This window comes from Tupaia chinensis, unplaced genomic scaffold (genome assembly GCF_000334495.1).
Source record: "Tupaia chinensis unplaced genomic scaffold, TupChi_1.0 Scaffold000270_2, whole genome shotgun sequence".
Taxonomy (NCBI): domain Eukaryota; kingdom Metazoa; phylum Chordata; class Mammalia; order Scandentia; family Tupaiidae; genus Tupaia; species Tupaia belangeri.
In genome coordinates, this window is record NW_006159751.1 from 5,147,163 (window position 1) to 5,171,449 (window position 24,287).

Consider the following 24,287-nt stretch of genomic DNA (forward strand, 5'->3'; position numbering starts at 1 on the left):
TCTCTTGTTTGATCATATTGGCTAGTATTTCCATTACTATATTGAATAGGAGTGGAGAAAGTGGGCAGACTTGTTTTGTACGAGTTTTTAGTGGAAAAGCTTTGAGCTTTTCCAAGTGGGGCGCTTTTTTTCTTATTAAGTTTTGAGAGGTCTTTAAATACACCATACTCTATATACTCAAATTCTATATTTTATATGGGATTTGTAAGTATTTTCTCCCAGTCGGTGGAATGTTGTTTTCTTAACTGTTTTTGTTAAGAGAGAAGTTCTTAATTCTGAAGTCCAATTTATTGTTTTTAGAAATGGATTATGCCTTTGGTGTTGCATCTAAGAAAATTTTGCCCAATCCATGTCTTGTCTAAATTTTAAAAGTTAATTTCTTTCATGAGAGAGAGATACACAGAGATAGGCAATCCCCATCATGGTCTTCATGCTACAATCTACCCTCAGCCTTGGCCATCCAGGATGACAGGCATATACACTTGGGCCCGGTATATACAGGGAGACCTCAGAATGTGAACCTAGGACCTTATCATATGACTTCAACATTGTGGAGTGTTGTGTTATCACTGCACCACTGTGGCTTGCCCCAAACTTTTATTCTATGCTTTTTTCTAGAAGCTTTTAAAGTTTAGTTTTTATGTTAACATTTATATATGTGCAGGGTATGAAGTTCTAATTAATTAATTTTGCATATGCATAACTAATTGTCCTAGAACCATTTGTTGGAAATACTATTCATTACCTACTTAATTGCACTTTGAACTTTGTTGAAAACCATTTGACCATATGTTTATGGGTTTATTTCTAGATTCTGTTCCATTCCATTTATCAATTTGTCTTAACTCCACTGTCTTAACACTTTCTTGATTATTACTAATGTTTGTAATACATCTTGAAATTTGTTAATTTAAGTCTTCCAAATTATATTTCTTTTTCAAGACTCTTTTGTCTATTCCACGTTTTTTGCATATAAATATAAGTTTTAGAATCAGCTTGTCAGCCTGTGCTTCTTGGAGAGAGAGGTGGAGAGACATGGAGAGAGAGAAAGTGAGAAATAACCCCCAAAGGAAAATGGCTATTCTGCAATCCCTTCTTCATTCTTCTCTCAGGATTTTGGGCACACACGCACACACACACACACACACACACACACACACACATACACCCAGCATGATAATCAAGATGCTGGGTCCAGGACTTGAACTGTGGTTAGCCACGTTGGAGTCCAGTGCCTTAACCACCATGCCACCTGCTAGCACCAGCTTGTTAGAATTTTGATTGGGACTGTCTTGAATCCATAGATAAACTTAGGGAGAACTGAAGTCTTAATAATATTGAGTGTTTTGATTATGAACATGGTAATCTCTCCATTTATTTAAGTGTTCTTTCATTTCTCCCAGTGATATTTTATGGTTTTTTATTTTTTGAGAGGTTTTCGCTATAGGGTATGTGTACTCACCAGAAAGACAGAGACAGAGAGAGACAGAGAGACATAAAGCAAGAAACCACCCCCAGGGAGGATGGACATGCCACCATCCCTTCTCCTCCCTACTCCTCTCAGGATTTTGGGCATGCACACACACATGCCCGGCATGAGTTCAAGTCACCAGGTCTGGGACTTGAACTGTGATCGACTATATGGGAGTCTAGCAATATAGCCATTATACCATCTGCTGGTCCCAAGTTTTTAATGCATGGGTCTTACACAAATTTTATCAGATATATCCCTAGATGTTAATATGTATATTAATGCTATTGTAAATAGTACTGTTTCTTACCTGTCTGATTATTTAAAAAAATTTGATACCTATATGTAGAAATAAAATTGATTACTGCATATTTATTTTGTATCATGCAAACTTGCTAAACTCGGTTTATTAGTTTATTAGTTCTAGTTGCTCTTTTTTTTCTTTTTTAATGTTTTTGCCATAGGGTATGTGTAATTGCCAGAGAGAGACAGAGAGAAACAGTTGGGCAGTGAGAAATTACCCCCCAGGGGGGATGGCCACACCACAATCCCTTCTCCTCCAGTCTCCTCTAGGGCTTATTGGGTATGCATGCACATGCATCTGGTATGATTTTCAAGCCACTGGGTCCAGGACATGAACCACAGTCGACCACGAGAGAGTCCAGCTCCTTAACCACTAACCACTATGCCACCTGCTGGACCCTCTAGTTACCTTTTATATTGATTCAATGAGCTTTTTTTTTTTTTTTCAGAGATGATTATGTTGTTCATGAATAAAACTTTATTCCTTTCTTTCCAATTTGAATGGCATTTTCCCTTTGCCTTATTGCACTGGCAAGACCAGAACAGCATTTAGTCTAGTGCTAATTTTTCCCCACAGTTAAAGCAAAGTTTTTTGTATATATCATTTAATTTCTTATTAGTTAGACTTCTTTTCTGTTACAGGTTGGAACAGCCACTATGTTACATTCTATAAAAATACAGAACTTGTTCTCTTTAATCCATTCAGGTGTTTCTTTATGTAACCTCAGCTAGTTTTGTTTCTTTCCGGAGAGACAGAGACAGAGAGACAGAAAGCAAGAAATCACCCCCCAAGGAGGATGGCCACACCACAATCCCTTCTCCTCCATTCTCCTCTTGGGATCTTAGGCATGTACCCACACGTGCCCGGGGTGAGTTTAAGCCACCGGGTCTGGGACTCGAACCACAGTCGGCCACATGGGAGTTCAGAGACATAGCCATTATGATGCCTCTGGGACTTTGAACTGCAGTTGACTACGTGGGAGTCCAGTGACGTAACCATTATGCCATCTGCTGGTCCCAGCTAGTTTCTTCATATTCAGTTTTCAGCTGAATTTCCAAAGGGATCCTCTGTACATCTTCAGAATTCTCTCTGTGTGCAGCTCTTTCCTCTCTATTAACTGTGAACTCTTGCTCCATTTATGCCCAGGTTCACCTCCTCAATTTGGCAACATTTCTGGTCTCTACTTGGTACCACACCTTGCATTTTGACCCAGAAACTTTCTCTAGACAATAAGATGGAAATTTCTTGTTCGTTTTCAATCTTTCTGTGATAATTTTCTTTTGTTACCTGATGTCCAATGTGTATAAAACCATTTTTTGGTGTATTTTGTCCTATATCATAGTTATCTTAGGTAAGAGAGTAAATTAGGATATGAAGCATAAATGCAGTCTGCCTGAATTCTCAGCAGATTAAGATCATATCTATGAGGGCTCCTTTAAAAGTAAGTCACTACATAGATACATGATATTTATTATAGCTCATTCAGCAATAGGCCATGTATGTATCAGTTACCTATTTTATATATGATTATACATAGTTCCCAGGGATATGTATATAAATTTACTAGAAATCAAGTTTCTAAATCAATGCTTTATGCAGCTAGAAGAAATAATTAGAAACAAGTGTCTAACATTCCTCCAGTTATTGCATTACAGTGTTAGCATCTTGCCTGGAATCACTTGAATTAAGTTAAGTCGAACACTTTAATTTCTACTTTTACTGTTTTCTGAGTTCTCTTACTGCATAGAAGCTGACACTCACAAGGCTATTCCTTGTATATAGCTATAGACTTAGTTATTTCTGAATATTTATATATTCTGTTAAACTGAATTTGGCCTGAGGATAAGTCTGCGTTTTGAATCCCTAAGTAATGAATTGCCACCTAACTTAGTAAATAACCTACTGAAAGCCTAACAAGGGAGTATACTTTTGTAACGAATAGCTAAATCTTAACCAATAACAGATGAGTAGACCACTGATCAGACCATGTCCAAATAAATGCTGAGCTATAACTAATCAAGCTGTTTCTGTACCTCATTTCTGCTTTCTGTACCTAAATGCTGTCTGCCCACACTGCAGAGCCGAACTCTGTGAACCTCTTCTGGTTCTAAGGACTGGTTCAGGAGTTGTTCTTTACTCAAGCTATAAATTGAACTTTTCTGAAGTCTGTTTGAACATATTTCAGACTCTGTCTTGACCTTTCCATCATCCTCCAGGGAGACTCATCAATACCAGGCTTTTTTTTTTTTTTTTTTTAAATTTGTAGAGGGTGCATGCACTTGGCAAAGTGAGAGACAGATTAAGAGAGAGAGAGTGAAAGAGAGAAAGTCCCCTTTCCCCACTCTGCCCCCACCCAGTACAGCATGGTCATGCTGCAATCCCTTCTCTATTTCTCATCCTGTTGGAATTTTGGGCACACAGGCACATACACCCAGTGTGGTTTTCAAGCCACCAGGGCTTGGATTTGAACTGAGTCAGCTTTGTGGGATCTGTCTCCCTTAATCTCTAGGCTATAGGGTCAGTCCTCATTAACTTTCATTAACAAGACAGACTAGGATAACAGAAAACAAATGAAGTTGTTAATAACCTATAATAATATCTATGATTTTTTCGAGCACCTACCATATGCCATTGTCTGAATATATTTTCTCTATTTCTCCTAAAACTACTAATCATGAGGAAGGCCTTGAGGAATCAGAGAAGGCCTTGCAGAAGAGGTGATTTCTCAGGTAAGTCATGAAAGATGAGTAAGAGTTAGGTGAAATGAGACAAGAAACAGGGGACTAGACTAGTGTTCCAGACAGAGAGAAGGGCATATAAAAGGGCCTGGAGGCAAGAAAGAATGTTAGGAATTTAGTTCAGCCTTGCTGAAAAACAAAATAGAAAAAAAGGGTGTGGGAAGAAGATACGGGAACAGATGAGAGATGGAAAAGATGAAATGGAAGTTAGAACAGACCATGATGGGTTTTGTCAACATTACTGAGGGCTTTTAACTTTTTTCCTGACATTAATGGGAAATTCCCATTGCATTTTTGGCATATTACTTATAGTGAAGAAAATGTGTTGAGGTAAAATTGAGTTAAAGCTATGGAGGTGAAGAAAAGTGTATATTCAAAAAATGTAATTATTCATGCACTCCCTCAGCCACTTACGCATTCAACAAATTCATTGACTGCCTACTACATGCTAGGCTGTGACTAAGTATTTGTTAAACAAATATAAATTAATTACTACAAATAATTACTGAGCACTTAATATGTGCCATACATTGTATTAAGTGTTTTATAGAAACATTAATATTATCTTTCAATAGGTAAGGAAACTGATGTAAAAAGAGGTCAAGCATGACGATGTTATATATTAGTAAATGGCAGAGGCAGAATTTGATCTTAGGTCCATTTGACATCCTGTTAGATTTGGCTGTTACAACTGTTGTTTCATGCATGCATATTTTACTTAATACCTTTTAAAATCCAAAGAAAAACTAATATTTAGAATTAAAATTTTAATTTTAATCAGCAAAATACATGCCAATAAATAAGTTGCCTTTGCTTTGTAGATGAGGAATAATTTTATTTAATTTTTCATGAGTATTTAGGTAAAATTTGGAGCACTCAAGTTCCAAATAAATTTGCATTCCCAAGACTTACATAGATTTTTTTTCTCATTCTGTGTGTATTTCTTATTAATAAGTATGTATGTTAAATATTAATAAGGGATATATTTTAAAGAATAATTTTATTTTGAAATATGACAGAGGAAAATGCATACTTCAATAATATCAGAGTTTCTAGGGAACGATATTGTGTACTTGTTTGTCTAAACACATTTTATTTGGGGTTTAGTATGAATTTTCAATAGATTTTTTTCAGATAAGAAAGCAGTAATTCAAATGCAATTGTGTAAACAAGAAGATTAGAGGGGAATTATCCTGAAGGATATAAAATGAACCAAGAGCTTTCAGTCTGGGTCATCACAGCATCAGATCACCAATGCAAAGTAAGGTAGGTGTCTATAATGAGAATGCTCTGTGAAATGAGATGTTCTTATTCTAATATTTTTATTTTCACATTTATTAAAAATAGCAAATGCCAAGAGATAATTAGCTTCAGTAGGCTCTAAAATTTTTAATTGCTTCTCCAAATTGTTCACTAGTGAATTAAGGTAAGTGAACTACATATGTAAGAATAAGAAAAAAATTCCATTAACTTAATGGAAGAGAAAAGACAGATCAGTTCCCTAATGAAGGATGATTGATATGTGTTTTTCCTGTTTATATTTCAATTTGAATGTTTTTTTATCAAATAATCTACATATTAAATCCTGTCAATTACTAATGGTCATCTTTGATGAAAATATGCTTCTGGAAATCTTAGAGTATATTCAGTTTTGAGTACCTTCAGGGATAATGAACTCTGTATTAAAAGGTTCTTTTAGTTACTTAATAGCTATACCCCTTTGGATAGGGTCCAACACACATACACATGCTATATGACATTTTGCTTTAACGAGGTTGGGGGATTCCTCATACGATGGGTAGTTGACTCTTTCCATAGTGTAGTAAGGAATTTGTAGAGAAAAGATTGGGGAAGGAAATTAATAGAACAGAGAGAAATGTATTTAGTAAGAATAAAAGTATGTAGTGAGGGCAAAAATAAGAGAGAAAAGAAAGATAAAGGGGCAAAAGATAGCACATATTTTGGAATAAGGAAAAACGCTGAAAGTGGAGACATCTCCATGACATGCCTCTGAAGAAAGCATCTCTCACTATTTATGTAGGTCCTGTCTGAATCATGCCTTCTGTGTTCAGGTGGCTATTATTGCTATTATTGGCCGTGTGTGTGTGGGGAGTGTACACATACTATTTTAGCTTTTTCCAAATCCTCCTTCTGAGTATCCTGACAACATAAACGTAATAGATTCTTTTAATTTTCTTTGATTTAGCATGACTGCTATATTCCTGATATCCATGATCTTTGGCCTTGCATATGGGCAAGCAATGTCTTTTTGCATTCCAACTGAGTATACAATGCACATCGAAAGGAGAGAGTGTGCTTATTGTCTAACCATCAACACTACCATCTGTGCTGGATATTGTATGACACGGGTATGTAGTTCATCTCACTTCTTTTACCTGTGAATTATATGAACCCTAGAAGCAGTTCGTTCCTATCTAGAAGGGAGATAAGATCAATTACAACCTCATTTGCCAAATCTAATGATCATTGGCTCTTTAGAGGTAGAGTACACATTACAGTATTATGTGGGTCTATTCAGTATGATGGGTACAGATAATTTTATAACAGCTTTATGTCTCAGATTTATTTAAACCATATCTTATGATCAAGAATCAAAGAGAGGGGGCCAGCAGATGGTGTGGTGGTTAAGGCACTGGAATTTCCACATGGCCGACCACAGTTCAAGTCCTGAACCTGGAAGATGTGTTTTATCACTCTCCCTCTCTCTGTCTTTCTCTGGAAAACTTATGTGGAATAAATAAATAAATAAAATAATTCTTTAAAAAAAATCAGAGAGGAAGGTGTCAGTGCTTGTCACTGTAGGATTCTGTGTTGGTGGTATTAAGTTGGTACTGATGAATGGGGCTAAGAAATCCTTCCCTACTCATATTTGTGACAAAAGAACATACACAAATTGATTTTTATGTTTCTATTATTTATATATTTCTTAAAGTCCTATCACATTATGCTCCATTTTCTGTTCCTTCCTCAGGATATCAATGGCAAGCTGTTTCTTCCCAAATATGCTCTGTCCCAAGACGTCTGTACATATAGAGACTTCATCTATAGGACTGTAGAAATACCAGGATGCCCACATCATGTTGCTCCTTATTTCTCCTACCCTGTTGCTGTAAGCTGTAAGTGTGGCAAGTGTAATACTGACAATAGTGACTGTATACATGAGGCCATTAAGACAAACTACTGTACCAAACCTCAGAAGTCCTATCTTGTGGGATTTTCTGTCTAACTTTAATAGCACTATACTTTGTAATTTGGTTAAATGCATTCACTGGAATAAAAATAATAAAATATGACATTATTTCACAATATCTTGTGTGTATGTTGAGTACTATTTAATCCATACTGATACCCATGCAAACATTAGAATGCATAAGGGATTTTAGAAGAAAAGGTGAATAAAAGAGACTTTTGAGCTCCTATGAAGGCTAGTTTTCACATAAACGGGCAGAGAGGAGGTAAAAAGGGGACATGCTAATGAAAGCTTGTCTTGAGCAGGCTGTCGTAACAGAAGGCCAGGAGGTTCGTCTTGATGTAGAAAGCAAACGTGGGACCACGAGTTATGAAGAGAGGGTAATGTGACCAGAATCTACAGGAATACTTGGTGTCAAGATACTAGAGACACCTACTGCCAAAGGCCAGAAGTGTAGGGCTAGAGTTGGGGTGGTGGGAGGTAAGGAATATGGTAAATCTATAATATACTGCTCTATCCTAGTCATTCAAATGAACTGGATAAAACCACCAACACTCAATAAAGAGTATGGGAACTAATTTCCTTAATTTAATTACTCTGGTGGGCCAGTTGACCTATAAAAGTTATACCCCAAAAGGTCAACTTACAAAGCCTAGAAAAGAGGCCACTATCATTTTACATATGGATGTCTAAATCCTTCATAGTCCTTCAAGTAATAGGAGATAATTTTCAGTGTTTATACCAAAAGCAACTTGTGCTGTTTTTGCTTTTGATGTCATGAAAAATTAGTGCAATTATGAAAGGTTTTAGGGACATGGGGTCAGGTGCTAAGCAGTTTAAAGTAGAATCATCTTAAATTTAAATCTAAACCTTTTTTGGTACTGAAGTATTGTGTTCTGGTAAATATGCTTAGTGAGAAGCTGTTTATTTTTTCTTTCCTTTTGTGAGAGTCTGGTTTCAACAGATTCTTGAAATGAGAAAGACCTAGTGCTCTGCAGATTTGACCTTAAAAAGACTATTTATCCTCTATTAGTCCATTACTCTTCATCTACACTGCTACCATTAAGGTGACAATCAGTTGAGAGCAAGGCCATTAGCTTTGTTGTATTCCACAGCTACTGGTTAAATTCAGCTAGGCATTTTATAAATGTAGATTTAGGTGTTGCAGATAGATGAGTACAAAGCCCATACTTTGCTAACAGGGAAGGAATAATTGGGTATTTACATACAAGAGACTCAGGAACCTGCATGATTTCTATCTTAATATCTAAAGCTGATATTTGCATGTTCACCAAATATTAGCTTGGGGCTTTGGAATTTTTATATCATTTGCTAAAATGGACATTTAAAGTTATATATCACTTAAAACTGCATATCAAATATATATGTTTGATAAATGGATCTAATGTTTAAACCTTACTGGTACTAGTTATGATGACTTTCATGGATTCTTAAACAAAATGTTTTCAAAGACTTATATATTGGGAAAGTCTGTATGGAGTCCCCTATCGATAGATGAGATCAGAAGGCACTGGATGTTGTCAACCTGCAGGGAGGAAGCTAGGCCTGGATGTAGGTGTGCTGCTCCTGCACCATCACGGGTCATGGAACCTTAGAGTAGATGCAACTTGTTTCTCCCACTGAAGGCAATTCTTTGGGATTGATACACATATGAATTATTAAACTATTCTTGAAAGTGGAGTTGTCCAAGAGAGAACCTTTAGGATAGAGTTTAGGGATTGGGATGATCAACATCTTGCCTCAACTGGATCCAAAGATTTAGGTACATAAATATGTTGTTTTGGAGCGTCTTGGTGTTCTTTGGTTCAAGAGAGGATGAATAGAGAACTTAAAAATGGGAAGGTGAAGAAACATTGTCTGTGTAGTGGAAAAATGGAAGCCAGGACATCTTCTTCAAGTGATCCTTAAATTCAACTCAAGGTTTAAATCAATCAGTTCTTAGCAATGAACATTTGAGACTCAGTGCTTTAAAAAGAGGTCTCTTATTCCTTATTTGACTCTGAAATATAAAGGAAATTCCAGAAATAAAAGCTCTTTTATAAAAAAAAAATTGCCCCTTCCCCTTTTTAAAGAGCAGCAAGGGACCCCCAGATGGCATAGTGGCTATGTCACTGGACTCCCATGTGGCTGACTGCAGTTTGAGTCCTAGGCTGGTGGCTTGAAACGCACGCCAGGCGTGTGTGTGTGTGCTCAAGTCCCAGGAGGAAAATGGAGAAAGGATTGTGCCGAAGCCATTCCCCGGGGTGGGGGGGGGGGATTTCTCGCTTTCCCTCTCACTGTCTCTCTCTGGTGACTGCACATGCCCTATAGCAAACCCCCCTAAAATAAATAAATAGAGTAGCAGGTCTGATTCTAAGTACAATACAAATTGTTTTATCAAGGTAACTTCTACTCTAACCCTACTGTTCAGTGTTGAGTTCCTTCCTACCTTCTCCTCTCTGTTGGTTAATTCCTACTTATCTTTTAAGACAACTATCTTTTTTTGCAATCCTTCTTTCACTTGCTGTTTCTGCCTGCTTAGCATCCCTGTCTCTTCTGGTAGCACCTTTATTTTCCTTTGGGGATTCTCTTTGCTACCACTTTCAGTTCAAATGGGGTTGATGGGGGTAGGCATGCTACTTGAACTCAGCTAAACCTGATTCTTTAAGGGATGGGCATGTGACTCAATCTTTTCCAGTAGGAGTCAGTCCCAGGGTTTTTATTATAAAGAGAAGGGCCAATTGTCCCCATGATATCAGGACAAAGATTCCTTAAGTAGTTTTAAGTAGTTTATCAGGGCCTTTTATCTTCTCAGCTCTTGACATGCCCTCTCTGTTGCTGGCTCTTCTTGCATATTGTTCTCCACTGATCCCCTTTTCTTCTTGTACTCTTACCAATTTTAAAAAATTGCCAGAGGTCACATGTGCTCAACAGAGGAGAGCCAAGGGCTGGGGAAGCAGGAGTGAGAAAGCACCCCCTACACACCCCTCCATGGGGAGTGGTCATGCCACAATCCTTTCTTGATTTTTTTCCCTCTGTTTGAGATTTTTGGGCATGTATGCACATGTGCCCAGAGTTGTTTTTCAAACTGCTGGGTCTGGAATCCCACATGATTGGGCCATATGGGATCCAGCCACCATAATCACCACACCAAGGGCTGATCTCCCTTATCACTTTTCACTTTGCTAATCTGTATAGGTTTTTTAGGACTCAGTTTGGAGAATTTACCATCCAGAAACCTCTCTCTCTGACCACCTCTCCAAGGCCGAGCAGGCCCACTTTGGGTTAATACTGATCATAGCACTTATTTCATGGTAATATACCTGCCTGCTTTTCTCCATTGCAAGCTCCTTGACAGCAGAGACTTGTCTTGCCCATCTTAGCCTATCAGTATTCTTTTTCTTTTTTTCCTCCAAGAATTATTTTATTCATTTTTATTTATTTTTTAATTTTAATTTGACCAGAGCAAGAGAGAGGGGAAAGAGAGGGGGAAAGTAGGAAAGCAAGCAGCCAGGTCCGGGACTCGAGCTACGGTCAGCCATGTGGGAGTCCAGCGCCCTTAACCATCATGTTGCCTGCTGGCCCTGCCTATCAGTAGTCTTACAAAGAACATTTTTTGGATGCATAAGAGTAACTCCCAAAGTAAAAAATCAATTTCAACATTACTATGGATTGCATCTTATAAGATAGATAGGCCTAGAGAAAAGCATAGGAACTATTATTATTGATATCAAGTCTTTGAATTAAAACAATTGCGAAATGTATCAAAAGCTATTCATTAATTTGACAAATAGATGTGTTCAAATAGATAATTGGTACACAGAAGTATCTTCAGTTATGCATTTCTTGAAAAGTGTGTGATTTATAATTAACAAAAACTATCAGAGTGTCAACATAATTACAATAGCTAATATTCATTAGTTACAATGTGTGCTAAGCACTTTATATTAATTATTCCTTTTGAGTCAATTTAATTTTCTATTTAATATGAGTAAAAACATCAGAAATTATACAAAAACTAAAACCATAAATAAGCCCACGAACAAAATCAAAGCTTCAGAAGGTTTCTGGCACATTGGCTAAAAGCTTGATGAAATCAGTACAAATTATGCTTTGTACCATTCAGGACATTTTACTTCTTTATGCTTTCCCTGTCTTTAGCCATTAAACAATGGCTTCCTGGAATGTATTTTACCTTCATTGTTAAAATGATACTAAATAAATAACATTCTGCATTGGTATAGTCTTTTTATCTTCCAAGGACACCTATTATAATATATCTAATATTTTACAGGTACATTTTATAATAAAAAATGAAGCCATATTGAAAGAAAGTAAAAACCTCTGTTCTTTTAAAAATATACCTTAACACAAATTTGATTTTGATGAGTATAAACTAAGATGATGCATTTAATCTAGTAGCTTTAAGGACCCATAAGTGCTTCCTCTTAGGGGTGGGGAACCTGGAGTTGCTGAAATTGAGGAACTGGTGGTCAAAGAATGTCAAAGTGGGCTGAGAACCAGGAAAGAAGGGGTGTGATACATCTACTGAGGCCCCAGTGGAGGCTGTTGGGGTCATGAAAACCATATCTTACCAAAAACAGGAGAGCATCTCTTTCTTTTAATCTTTAATAAACTTATTTCAGGAAGGAAATCATGTTGTCTTCTTCAATGCCATCTTCCTACCAGCCCCACTGAAACTTAACCAAACCTGTTAGCACTGCTGATGAGGAAAGGAGAGTGACTACTGTTGCTGACTGTGTGTGGGACCACACTGGACCCTGCATCCCTGTGCAATTTTACAGATCGAATCCCACATAACAAAGGAACTATTCTGGAGAAAACAGATAAATTCAGATAAAAAACAGTAATTAAAATACAAGTATATGCAATGAAAATCCTTAGTGTATTGCTTTTAAGACATCCTCCCAATACTAACATTATAGAAGGGTTACCACTAATTTTTCACCATATTCTTTGAGTTGATCAGTTGGACAGTTAGGTTGGCTGTTTGAAGATGTGTAGAAAGATACAATAAGATGACTTTAAGATAAATCAAACAAGCAATTTGCAGTACATAGAAAATTTAATTTGAAATAACTTAAAATACTTCATCATTAGGAAGTCTTGATTCAGTGCCTTGGCACTGGAAACTTAAGAAAATGTGTGGGTCTAATCTCAAGTTAGTTCAGGTAAACAAGTAATTGAAAATGTAGAAGTGTGTGCAAACATATATATACACACACATTTATACATTCACACATACATGTATACATATTTCAAAAGATATAGATTCAAGATATATATATATAGATTCAAGATATACAGGGAATATATGAGTTTCTATGTATAGATATGACTATATCTATTCACACACACATACATATCTCTACCTATATATTTATTTTTATGTGTGTGTATAGATATATAAATATAAATAAAATCTACTCTTACTCCATGGTGGAATTCTCTAATTTTATTCATGGCACATGTTTTGGAAAGCTAGCTTGTCCCCAAAAGGGGCACATCAGTTATATATGGACGGATCTCTACTCTTATATTTTTTAATTAAAAAAATAAGAAATAATTTATTTTGGGTGCCAGGTAGTGATTCAGCAGTAACTCAGCTGGACCTAGTAAAGGTCCTCAGTTCAAATCTGGGGACCTCCCTTCGCATGCTGGGTACATGACTGGATTTAGGAGTGGATCATGGTGTGAAGACTCTGTTAGGATTCTCTCTCACTGTCTCTGTCTCTCTTGAGGAGGAAAAAAAGATTACTTTTTAAAAAATGTTAAAAATAATTTATTTCTACTCTTATTTTTTAAAATCTTGTAGTCTTTCTTAAGGCTGTTAATTCAGATAGGAATGAAACTCACTTTTGTGTGATCAGAGATGATTCTGGGCTGGAAGGATTCTGAGTATGCACTTAGGCCTGTTTCCTGTCTTCAAGTGGACAGTTGAACTAAAGCTGCTAAGAGAGACTATTCTTTGTTTATTCCATTTCTCAACTACTGGGATACAGACATCTATTTTATGAAATAATTTTCTTAAAATAATCTTTTCTTTACTTACAAACACAGCAAAATTGCCACACACGACTGTGTGTAGTCCCTTCCAATCTACCTTTTTTTCCTAGATATGTTTTATCCAATGATAGCAGTAGTAAGTGTGGCAGAAAGAGAAACATGGTTCTTTATGTTAGTGAGATTATTCAAGCAGTTATGGCTTTTCAGCAAAATGTTTTGTAAACATTTCTTGGAAGCATGATAGTTTCCTTTAGTGTGTACTCAAAGACTTGCTTTCTCAGGTGTATAAGATGCTCACTTGGGGGGGTCCCTAAAGTCCCCTATATTTTCACTTTTGTGTGGTCTTTTACAATGTAATTTTTTAAAATCCATGATTTATAAAATATTACAAGTTAAAAATGACTGATGGGCCTAGTTGTGGTGGCATGAGCTGCTGAGAGGCTATTGGGAGACCTGGGTGTTTGAATCCTTTCAGCCTAACGACTAAGAAAGCTGGCACATCTGGAATCCTAGTGACAGAGGGAGGTTGTGGCAGGATGACTGTGAGCTTGAGGCTGGCCTGGGCAACATAATGAGGCCCTGCCTGAAACAGCCAGGTGGTGGTGGCATGCACCTGGGATCTCAGACACCTGGAAGGCTGAGGCAGGAGGACTGTGACAGAGCAAGACCCTATCTAAAAAAGAAGATTATAAAAGCTTTGAAAAATCACTGACAAATATGCCAGCTTAGACCCTAAATGTGAGTTTATATATTTAAAATCAATCATTAAGACCAAAATAACCCTGAAATTTTTGTTTTATAGGAGTTTTGCACAGAAAGAACATATTCATGTATGTACATATAATTATTTTTATTTCCTCAACTTTTTTCTGTTGTGTGTATACCCTAGGAAAAGATGCTCTTCTTTGTTTATTTTGGTTTGGCTAAGGATAAACATAGTATTTGAATTATAAGGGAATTTGTTTAAGTGGTGAAAACTGTAGTTTTTAATTTATGAAGAATTATCTAAGTGAATAAATAAGAAAAGTATAAAAAATTTTGGAAAATCGTAAACTCAAGTTATGAGGTATTTCAAAGGTACAGTGCTAGAGAAATTCTTCCCACAATTTGCAGCTATCGAATCTCTTGCTTTAGTCTTTCTGTCCTTAGCTTTAGAAAAACAGAAGTTTGAGACAACAGCCCTTTTAAGAATGTGAGGGTTAACAGTAGTACAGAGCAGAGTCAGAAAAGTAAAGTAATAAAGCAAATATTTACATATTTTTGTATAAGAACAAAAATATTTCCTTAAAAAGTTGTTATTTTATATTTTTTAGTCCTAAAAACATTCACTTACTTAGGGCACATGATTGTCGTAGTGACTACTCTTTTCAAAGAAAAGTTTTTTTGTTTTGTTTTGTTTTGAAATACTGGGAAAGCATGACTTATTCAAATTAGATTTTCCATGCTATATTTAGTTTTATAGATGTGTTTAGTTCTAAAACTGTGGTTTACTGTATTCTGGGGAGAGCATGTATATAAAAAAAATCCCAGGAAACGTTTACATCGAACTCAGACAATTTTAACACTCCACTGTGATCTCTCACTTCCTCTAGCTTATTGCTTCTATTAACTAGAAATCCCTGAATTCTCTGTATATAATTTTCTAAAGAGAGAGTCTGAGAAACTAACCCATTCTGCTTTCTCTAAAAAGTCACATTTTAAAAGTTTCTCAAAACTTTTTGATCTTTTTCTGGGAGTTAAATAGGTTATTACTCTTATATAACAAGAATCAGGAATTCCCAGCAAACAGATTTCATTCTGAGTTATGTATATACCAGAAACACACAGATCACACGTGAATATGCTCTCAGTCAACATCCACAGGCATTCACTCCAGGAGTAAACCAGCACTGAGCCAGACATACATACATGTGCAAAAGTACAATTGACAGCAAATTATTTTAGATCCGAACGTCCTCTGAATATTAAAAACCAGCTGGAAGACAGCTCCTGTGACATTTAGTATAAAAGCTCTACATTGCAATTTTCACGCAGAAGTAACTTCATATCACGTCTCGTGAGTTTCGTATTGCACAGCAAAGGACCATGCTGAATATCATGCCAAAGATCTGAAACAGAAGGGATCACCAGTTAGTGACTTTAAAATGTGTACTGACTTGATAAAAAGGTCAGCAAACTTCCTAGGTATCTAACTGAACAAGTAATTATAATCAATAATGACTGGTTACAAATAACCAGTATCAGATGTTACTTAATGATGGCTACTGGAGAAAAAGATCTATATTAACTCTGCTTAAAATGCATTACTGTATTATTATTAACAAACAACAAGGCCATGGTCTAAGAAAAGGGCTCTGTTTCTGTCTTATAGACAGTTCTTATTAATTGTGAAAGACTTGGTTTGGGAATGTTATATTTTGGGCTAAACCTAGATCTCTTTTATATGTTCATTTTGAAAAATGTGTTTATTACCACTTTTTACAATGTGCTTATGGTCTAAGTAGCTTTCTATTATTGGAATGGCTTTGAATTTTCACAATAGTGACCATATTTTAAAAAGTGGGACATCTTGGGACCAGCAGATGGCATAATGGTTGTGTTGCTAGACTCCCATATAATCGACGGTGGTTCGAGTCCTGAACCCCGTGGCTTAAAATTCACACTGGGTGCGTGTGTATGTGTCCCCAAATTCCCAAGAGAAGAATGGAGAAGGAGGTATTGCAGTGTGGCCAAGCCTCCTGGGGGGGGGGGTGATTTCTCATTTTCTATCTCTCTGTCTCTGGTGAGCACACATGCCCTATAGCAAAAATATCTTTAAAAAAAAAAAAGTGGAACATCTTTTCATTCCTGGTCAATTTCTCAGTGTAAATGATGCTTCACTTTAAATCAATAGTTTTGCCAAAGCATGAACAGAGGTGTTTGAATTATGGTATTACTGACTTCTACCTCTTGGATAGTTTTCTGAGAAGCCAAATACCTGGATGAAATCAATATCCACTTACCTGGTTTGAATAGAAGAATGTCAAAAGATTCATCTTGTCCACAATGATTCAAAAGATTCTTCTTGTCCACAATGATGTCCCCTACAATTTTGCAGAGCCAGTGGAACCCTATCTGTAGGCACCATTATATAAGCTACTGTCAATATTTAACACCACAGTGGTATACTATACAACACTGGTACCATAACTGGTTATCTCCTCAATCCTGTGCAAAGTCAGACTAGGATCTGTAAATGCTAAATTCAACAAGGCATGACTGATTTGTTGTTTTGGAAAGAGAAGAGCAGACTTAAGTGAGGACATTGCTAGAGGCAGGATTTCTAGCTTCTAGATGACATAACTCAGTTCCAGTGTGCGGTGGGGAGACACCTAAAGGACATTTGGTTAACTGATTACTTTGATCTTACAAAGTAAAGAAACTCAGGGTAAACCACTGAGGGCATTTCCCCTTCACCGTAGCTGTAAGGTTGGATGCAACCTCCACCTTATCCTGGTTGTACTCTGAAGGGATTCCTCAGAAGGAATCTCTCAGCCTGCCACTGTTACGAGTCAGAGGTGACTGCTTCTAGACTGCCCATTTTTTTTTTTTTGAGAGATTTTCACTGTAGGGCGCATGCGCTCGCCAGACAGACAGAGAAAGACATAGAGACAGAAAGCGAGAAATCACCCCCCAGGGGGGATGGTCACGCCGCAATCCCTTCTCCTCCATTCTCCTCTCGGGATCTTGGGCACGCACGCACATGCGCCCGGCGTGAGTTTTTTAAGCCACCGGGTCCGGGACACGAACCGCGGTCGACTACGTGGGAGTCCAGCGACATAGCCATTACGCTAACTGCTGGTTCCCTAGACTGCCCATTTTTTGAGACTGTAGAATTGTTCAGAGGGTTTATTTGACACCTCCTTCCATGTGTAGCATGTTTTCAAACCTCCTGCTTCAGCACTGTCCTTGGGGAGCTGCAGAATCACAACCAGACAAACCTAAGAGCAGATGGGGAGGGTCTGAGAGATGTCCCTGAATTTAGCGGTCCTCAGTAGAGTGTCTCTAGTCACTGCCCCTTCCGTCTGTACATGGAAAACAGAAAAGGGGGAAGGTGCTGTGTGTCCCCTGAGAACTGCCAGTTAACTGATTTCCTCACAATTTCACAATTCCTCTGCTTTACTGTAGACCACCAGCTAATTTACAGAGGCTAGAGAGTAAGTGCTACCTTAGCATTAGCTATTATCACTTGACACCAGGGGAATGAAAATAACTCACTTCCCTGACTCTAACTTCATCTCCCTCCAGTCTGTCCTCCATCCTGCTCACAGGTCCTTCCAAACCTTGGTGGCTCCACTCTTCTTGAAGATGGAACCCAACCTCTCAAAAGGGTATAACAAAGACTTCAATAATGTGGACCTGCTGACCTCTCTAGGGCCATCTCTTGCTACTCCTCCTATACACACTACCAATTCTTCCTGCATACACTTCTTTTGTACTTAGAAACATTGAACTACCTGCAGAAGCTTGGATGCATTATGTTTCACGTCTGTTATTTCTCATGTACTACTCTCTGTGGATGCTGGGTTTGGGAAGACAGATTATATGGAGTTGGCATTTATCAAATCCGACATATTCCAGGTACTTTTAATGAATTAATTTTAATATGCATCCCATGTAATCATCACAAAATCTTATGGGGTTCATATATTAGAATTTCCATGTTACGGATGTGGGAAATGAAGCATTAAGAAACTTTCCTATGATCTCGGGACTTGTAAGTAGTGGAGGAGGGGCTGCGTTCTGAGCGCAGTGCCAGAGCTGGCCCTGTTAATCGCTCTGCTAGGCTGCCTCTTCAAGTCACAGGAGAGAGAGACTGACCTGTTATACTACTTTGGATTTCTCACAGTAGGAGGGAACCTAGATTTGAACATCACTTATCTTGGTTAAGATTAGTGGCTCTAACCTAGATAAGTAGGAAGTTTTCGAGATGACAAATTCGAGGTCATAATTAGGTAAAAGTTGAAATTTGTATCATATGTTAGAGACTAAACATTGATGTATTTAATTAGCGTTGTTCTTAGAAGAAGGTACGGTGAACAAATGTCTTTGTCCTTTATAAGAACTCTATGACACTGCCTGATCACATTTGCAGAGAAATAAGGTTCAAAGGTTCAAGAATTCTTAGAGGGCAAAAGTAGTAAGTTCTGGAACTTTCTCACCGTGAGACCTGCAATTCCAATACCGACAATTCCAATGAGCTGGAGCTTAACATTGATTACGGTCTCAATCTCATCAATGCAATTCTGTTTTGAGAAAAAAAAGTCAGAAATAAAAACTGCATGTGTGAATCATCACCTTGAGCCAATCCTTTCCATTTCTAGAGATCATCCTGTGAGAGTTAATCCATGTAACCTGCTCATGTTTAAACCATTCCTCTTGGATAACATCATTCTGAAAAACTTAAGAGCAAAAATGTAGTTTGGGGAAACAATATAATCCTTTCCTTTTGGTGGGATTTTCCTATTTAGGCCTGTGGCTGCTTCAGAGTCCTGAACTCTGGTTGGAGTAAGCTATTTCTCTCTTATCTGAGAAAAAACATTTAAAAGCTTGGGGCCTCTTCTTAGTTTCAGCAAAGAAAAATAAGGAAAGATCCCTAAGATAATAACCCCTTGTTTTTGCATTGTCATTTACAGTTGAAAAGACTTCCTATGTACATGATCCGATTTACTATGCAACATAGGAACATCTATCTAGGTTCAGATTAAACAATGGCTAGTCAAGACTTAGGAAGGCCATGTCTTTGGACCTAGAGGATCATTCTTTTCTCTGTTGGCTGGGCTGGGCAGGGTGGGTCTCTGTCCTTTCATTGGTGCCATAAGAGGCTCATAAAGAGCAGGTTCAAAGGACCTTCTGAGATGGAAGAAAAGTTGGACAAGGGACAGAAAAGAGTACCTGTGACCATTATGAATTTCCCTAGCTTCAGAAGTTTCTATTTGGAATCCTCTTAAGCAGTGGTTTGCTCTTTATTATTATTATTAAAATTTATTTAATACATTCAATCACTGTACATCACTACAGCTTGTAAAATGAATTTACCCAACATGAACTCACTTCCCACCAGTCCAATTGAAGATATCATACATGTTATCATCAATAGACAATCTTCCATTTCTGTGTCCTTCAAATGTCTTACCTCTCTATTTTTCTCCTTAATTCCTTTCTCTCATCCCCTTCTATCTCCCACTGTCTTCCCACACTGTCTCCAGTGTCTGTAACCATTTTTCATTTTTCTATATCCTCTAATCTTTCGGTTTCTGCCAGAGTGTGGACAGTTGGTATATATTAAGTGGAGACATACAATGTTTCTCTTTCATAGCCTGGTTTGTTTTGCTCTTACCCTAATTGCATTCTCAGGCTGTTCAGATTGTTTTACTTGTCACTGCTTAGGTCCCTCAGATACCCACATAAGTTATATGAAACCCTCATTGCCCTACTCATGTTTCCTATTGTACTTCATTTATTCATTTAACAAACATTTCTTGAGCATCTACTTTGCATCAGACACTGGAATGGGATGGTAGAGGTGGAGGGTGGAGACAATAAGACACGGTTTCTTCTACTCTCCAGGAGCTCACAGAGAAGACACAGATCCACCGAAAATAATTCGAATACATTCTGGTAAAGGTTCGAACACCACTTCTCTAGACAATGGCTCTATTACTTACTAGAGAAAATTGACATCAATCTATAGCAGTTCTCTCCTTCACCTGTATACTCAGATGCTCCCTTCCTTCAGCACAGGCACTGTCTCGGGTAGTGCGCACACAAAGGGAACAAGTAGTACTACTCCCAACTTCTTTTCTTCTCATCAGAACTGAAGAAGGTTCCTTCTCTGTTGACTGTGAATGCCTTATCTGGCTCTCAGTCTTGTCCCTCAAGAAGCCTGTGCTGCAGGAATCTTCTACAGTCAACCTCTCCTCCCTAAGCATTTCCACTCATCCTATAATGCCATGCTCAAGTTGTCCCATCTAAAACAAAAACGACCTCTCTCAAGTCTGTCTGGTTCAAGTTCTACCAAAGTCCCTTCTTTCCTTCATAGCCAGGCCTTTTTGCAAAAAACAAACTAACTGAAAATTTTCAGAATCAAAATGAAGTAATTTGTGTCAACTTGTGTTAAACCCTGACTGAACATAGCTGGGGAGGGCCCTGAAGGAGTAGTTTTCATGCCTGTATGCCACATAACAAGAGCTGTTGTAAAGACTGTCAGAACCATGGCCTTGCACAAAGACTACTGACACCTCACACAAAACATACTTCTGCAAGGACAGCTGCCCAGAAACTGCCTGTCCAACTGAGGACTGATATGTCATGCTACGATCCTCCTACCTCAGCCTCCCAGATAGCTGGGACTATCGGCCTGACCACCATGCCTAGTTCTGAGGTTGACGTGGGAATTGAACATGGGTCTTCCCTGTGGTTCTAGCTGTCCAACAGTGTGGTGCCTATTAGTGTAGCTGAGCCAATATTTTGTTCTTATGAATAACACTGTGATGAACACTGTTAAAAATCTGTCCATGTGTCTGACTCCTTTTCCTTAGGATAGGTTCTGAGAAGTGGAATTCTTGGGTCAAAGGGCATGGATGTTATTAACTCTCTAGTCTTACACAGTCATACTGAACTCTAAAATGACTGTACTAGGGGCTGGTGGGTGGCATGGCAGTTAGGGTGTGGGACTCCCACATGGTCGACTAGACCTGGTGGCTTGCTTTCTCACTTTCCTCCCCTCTCTGTCTCTTTCTGATCAAATTAAAAATAGTAATAATAATAATAAAATTAAATAAGTAATTCTTAAAAAATACAACTGTACTGAGTTTCTGAAAATGCTCATTTCATATCATTCTTGCCAAAACTGTATGTTATTATTAAGGAAAGAAAAAAATAACTTGGCCAATTTCAAAGGTTAAACAGTAACATCTCTTCATTTTAGTTTACTATTAATTCTTAAGAGTACCTTTACTAGCCCAGATTTTCAAATGTGCTGAGTGGTAATTTGGACTTCATCTTTATGAGTGCTCTTTTGTGCCCTTGGCCCAGAGCCCTTCCTCTCCCCATCTCCCTGCAGTCCGGGCTCTGTCCTTGCTCCCTCGCACCAAGTCACCAGCTACTTCCTTAAATGCTAAATTCTGTCGGTGTTCAGCAGTTATCTCAGTGGACCTCCCTGGGCTTTTAGTTTTCCACACAAATCATCACATTTTCTGCCCTATGTTGTTGCCCATGCTGCTCTCTCTGCAAGCCAGCTCCCCATACCTCTGTCGCGGCCAGAGCTAACACAATTCCTTGCTATTTGGACAGACTTAGCCAGACATCATTACCTTAGTAAGCTTTCCCCTCTGGCTTCTATGACACCATGCCCCCTCCGGTGCTGCATCTATTTCTGTGTTCACTTCTCCTATCAGACTGCAAATTTTGGGGGACTAAAGACTTCTCATTCACCTTTGCACCCACAATGCCTGGCATAGGGCAAGCAGTTGATTAACACAACTGGACAGACCTCAGTGGCAGCACCTGGCTCTGGTGACCATGCCTTCCCCTCCCCTGTTATCTCCTCACTTGTGTCTGGCTGTGCCTCTGTTTCCTTATTTGGCAAGGCTTTTCCCACCCTTAAATGTTGTTTCCCACGGTGTCCTTGTTTTTCTTTTCTTCCAAATCTTATGAATCAAATCCCTATCAATAGTTTCAAAATTCCCATAAAATACTGACACTTGAATCTCCTTCCTGAACCACAAACCAGATTTCCAGTTGACTATTGGATTATTTATGTTCTATTGGTTCTTCCAAATCGACTCACTTTTGTTTCTCCATGAGTGGCTCCTTCTCCTTTACCACTCAACTTAATAAATGACACCACCGCCTATGCATGTGGCAAAGCCACAAAACCGGCAGTGATACTTTCCCTTCTCTGAGATCTGACTGGTCTTCAGTCTTACAGGTTTTGCTTTCTAAATGGCCTTTTCTCTCCATTCCTGACTCAGACCAGCTTGCACCAGTTAATGTCTGACAGTGAGGGTAGCTGCTGTCCCAACCAGCCTCCTGAGCTCCGTGCTATTCATTTTCCATCAGTCTTGCTCTGCCTCTGGAGCCAACTCAGTAAAATGCAAATCCTATCTCAGAGTCTACCTTCGGCAGCTTGCTAAGTCAGCAGCATGAAGCCTAGTTTGGGTTTCACAAGAGTATCCAAGGCCCTTCCAGAATAGTTCTTCCTCTTAGAAGTACTCAGCTCCCACAGGCACCCTGGGCTTTCAACCACTCCCTGTTGGGATACTTACCCGAATACCAGAACTTTCTCTTGCCTCCAGGCCTTGCCCTATCCCCTCTGCCTGGAATATACCACTCTCCTTCACTTGCTTAGTGAACTCCTATTCAGAATTTATCTAATCACACAGAGGCAGCCTCCTGAGGATGCCCTGGGGGAGTCTGCTCTGCTCCCTCTGGTGTGGCCAGCACCCAGCCCAGGTGGCGTTCAGGGCTCCTTTGTACATCTCCCTAGCCACATGTGAGTGCTTTTGGGGCTGCATCTTGTTCATTTCCTTCAACACAGAAAGCCCCAAACAGTGTTCAATGGGCAATTCATGCTAACACTGCACCCATCCCTTCACAGCCAAATACCCAATGGCATCTAGATCACTGTCTCCACATTCTCAGAGTTCCCTTCCTTTCCAAATCATACCTGTGCTCCTCCCAATAACTTGACTGAAACTGTATGGCAAAGGTCACTAGTGGTCTCCTAGGCAAGAAACCCAGCATGACATTTTCAGTCTTCAGTGATTTGTCCCCTTTCTAGCATTTGACTTCATGGGCAAGCCAGCTCTTCTCGTGACTTCCCAGATGCCACTGTCTTCGGACTCTCCCTGGCACTCTCCTTCACAGTCTGTTGCTCTGCCTCTTGTCCTCAGCTGACTCCTTAAGCAACAGTGCCCTTATTTTTTCCTTACCCTCTACACTACCTGAGTGTTCTCATTCCCTTGTATGGAGTCAGCTTCTGCCAGTATGCTGGGATTCCTACACCCATGCCTTCATCTCAGCCTGTCTCTAAGTCCCTGATGAACTCGATGAAAATGGAAGCTGCCATTTCCGATTGCTCCCTTCCCTTTATTCACCTCCATCAGTAGGACCTCACGCAGTCAGTCTCGCTAGGAGAAATCGAAAAACCCCAGCCTCCCCACTTTCACTTGCCGCTCATAAACCCTAGCAAGCTGCCAAGTCCTGTTGATTCTACCTGCTGACCTTTCCTGAAGGCGACTTCTCCATCTCTGCTGTCTGTGATTTGCTTCAGTCCCTCATGCTCTCTTACCAGGGACACCAGAGTCACCAAAGTGGTCTCTACCTGCTAGCTGGAGCACTCTTTCAAACTGATGACGTTCGTTCTCTGCTAAAAGCAATGTCTTCCTCAAACCTATGCCTTTGCCCACCTCTTCCAAGATGTCGCTCACCCCTGCCTCAGACTCCCTGTTCTCTTGCAGTCTTGGAGTTTTGCATTGTTTTGCCTCCATTCCT

At 38.8% G+C, this 24,287-nt stretch overlaps 2 protein-coding genes across 2 annotated transcripts in view; one reads left to right on the top strand and one right to left on the bottom strand.

The window, feature by feature from the left end:
- Positions 1-6,613: 6,613 nt before the first annotated feature.
- On the top strand, positions 6,614-7,760 carry TSHB (thyroid stimulating hormone subunit beta). The gene is made up of 2 exons (XM_006149648.1): positions 6,614-6,882; positions 7,506-7,760. The coding sequence occupies exons 1-2, from the start codon at positions 6,721-6,723 to the stop codon at positions 7,758-7,760; spliced, it is 417 nt and encodes a 138-aa protein (XP_006149710.1). The 5' UTR covers positions 6,614-6,720.
- Positions 7,761-11,955: 4,195 nt separating this feature from the next.
- TSPAN2 (tetraspanin 2) overlaps positions 11,956-24,287 on the bottom strand; it is a 27,901-nt gene continuing 15,569 nt past the window's right edge. The window contains exons 7-8 of the mRNA XM_027772291.1: positions 18,953-19,036; positions 11,956-15,859 (exon numbers count right to left, since the gene is read on the bottom strand). Of these exons, the coding sequence (XP_027628092.1) occupies positions 15,794-15,859; positions 18,953-19,036 (150 nt within the window). The 3' untranslated portion in view covers positions 11,956-15,793. The remainder of the gene's footprint in view (positions 15,860-18,952; positions 19,037-24,287) is intronic.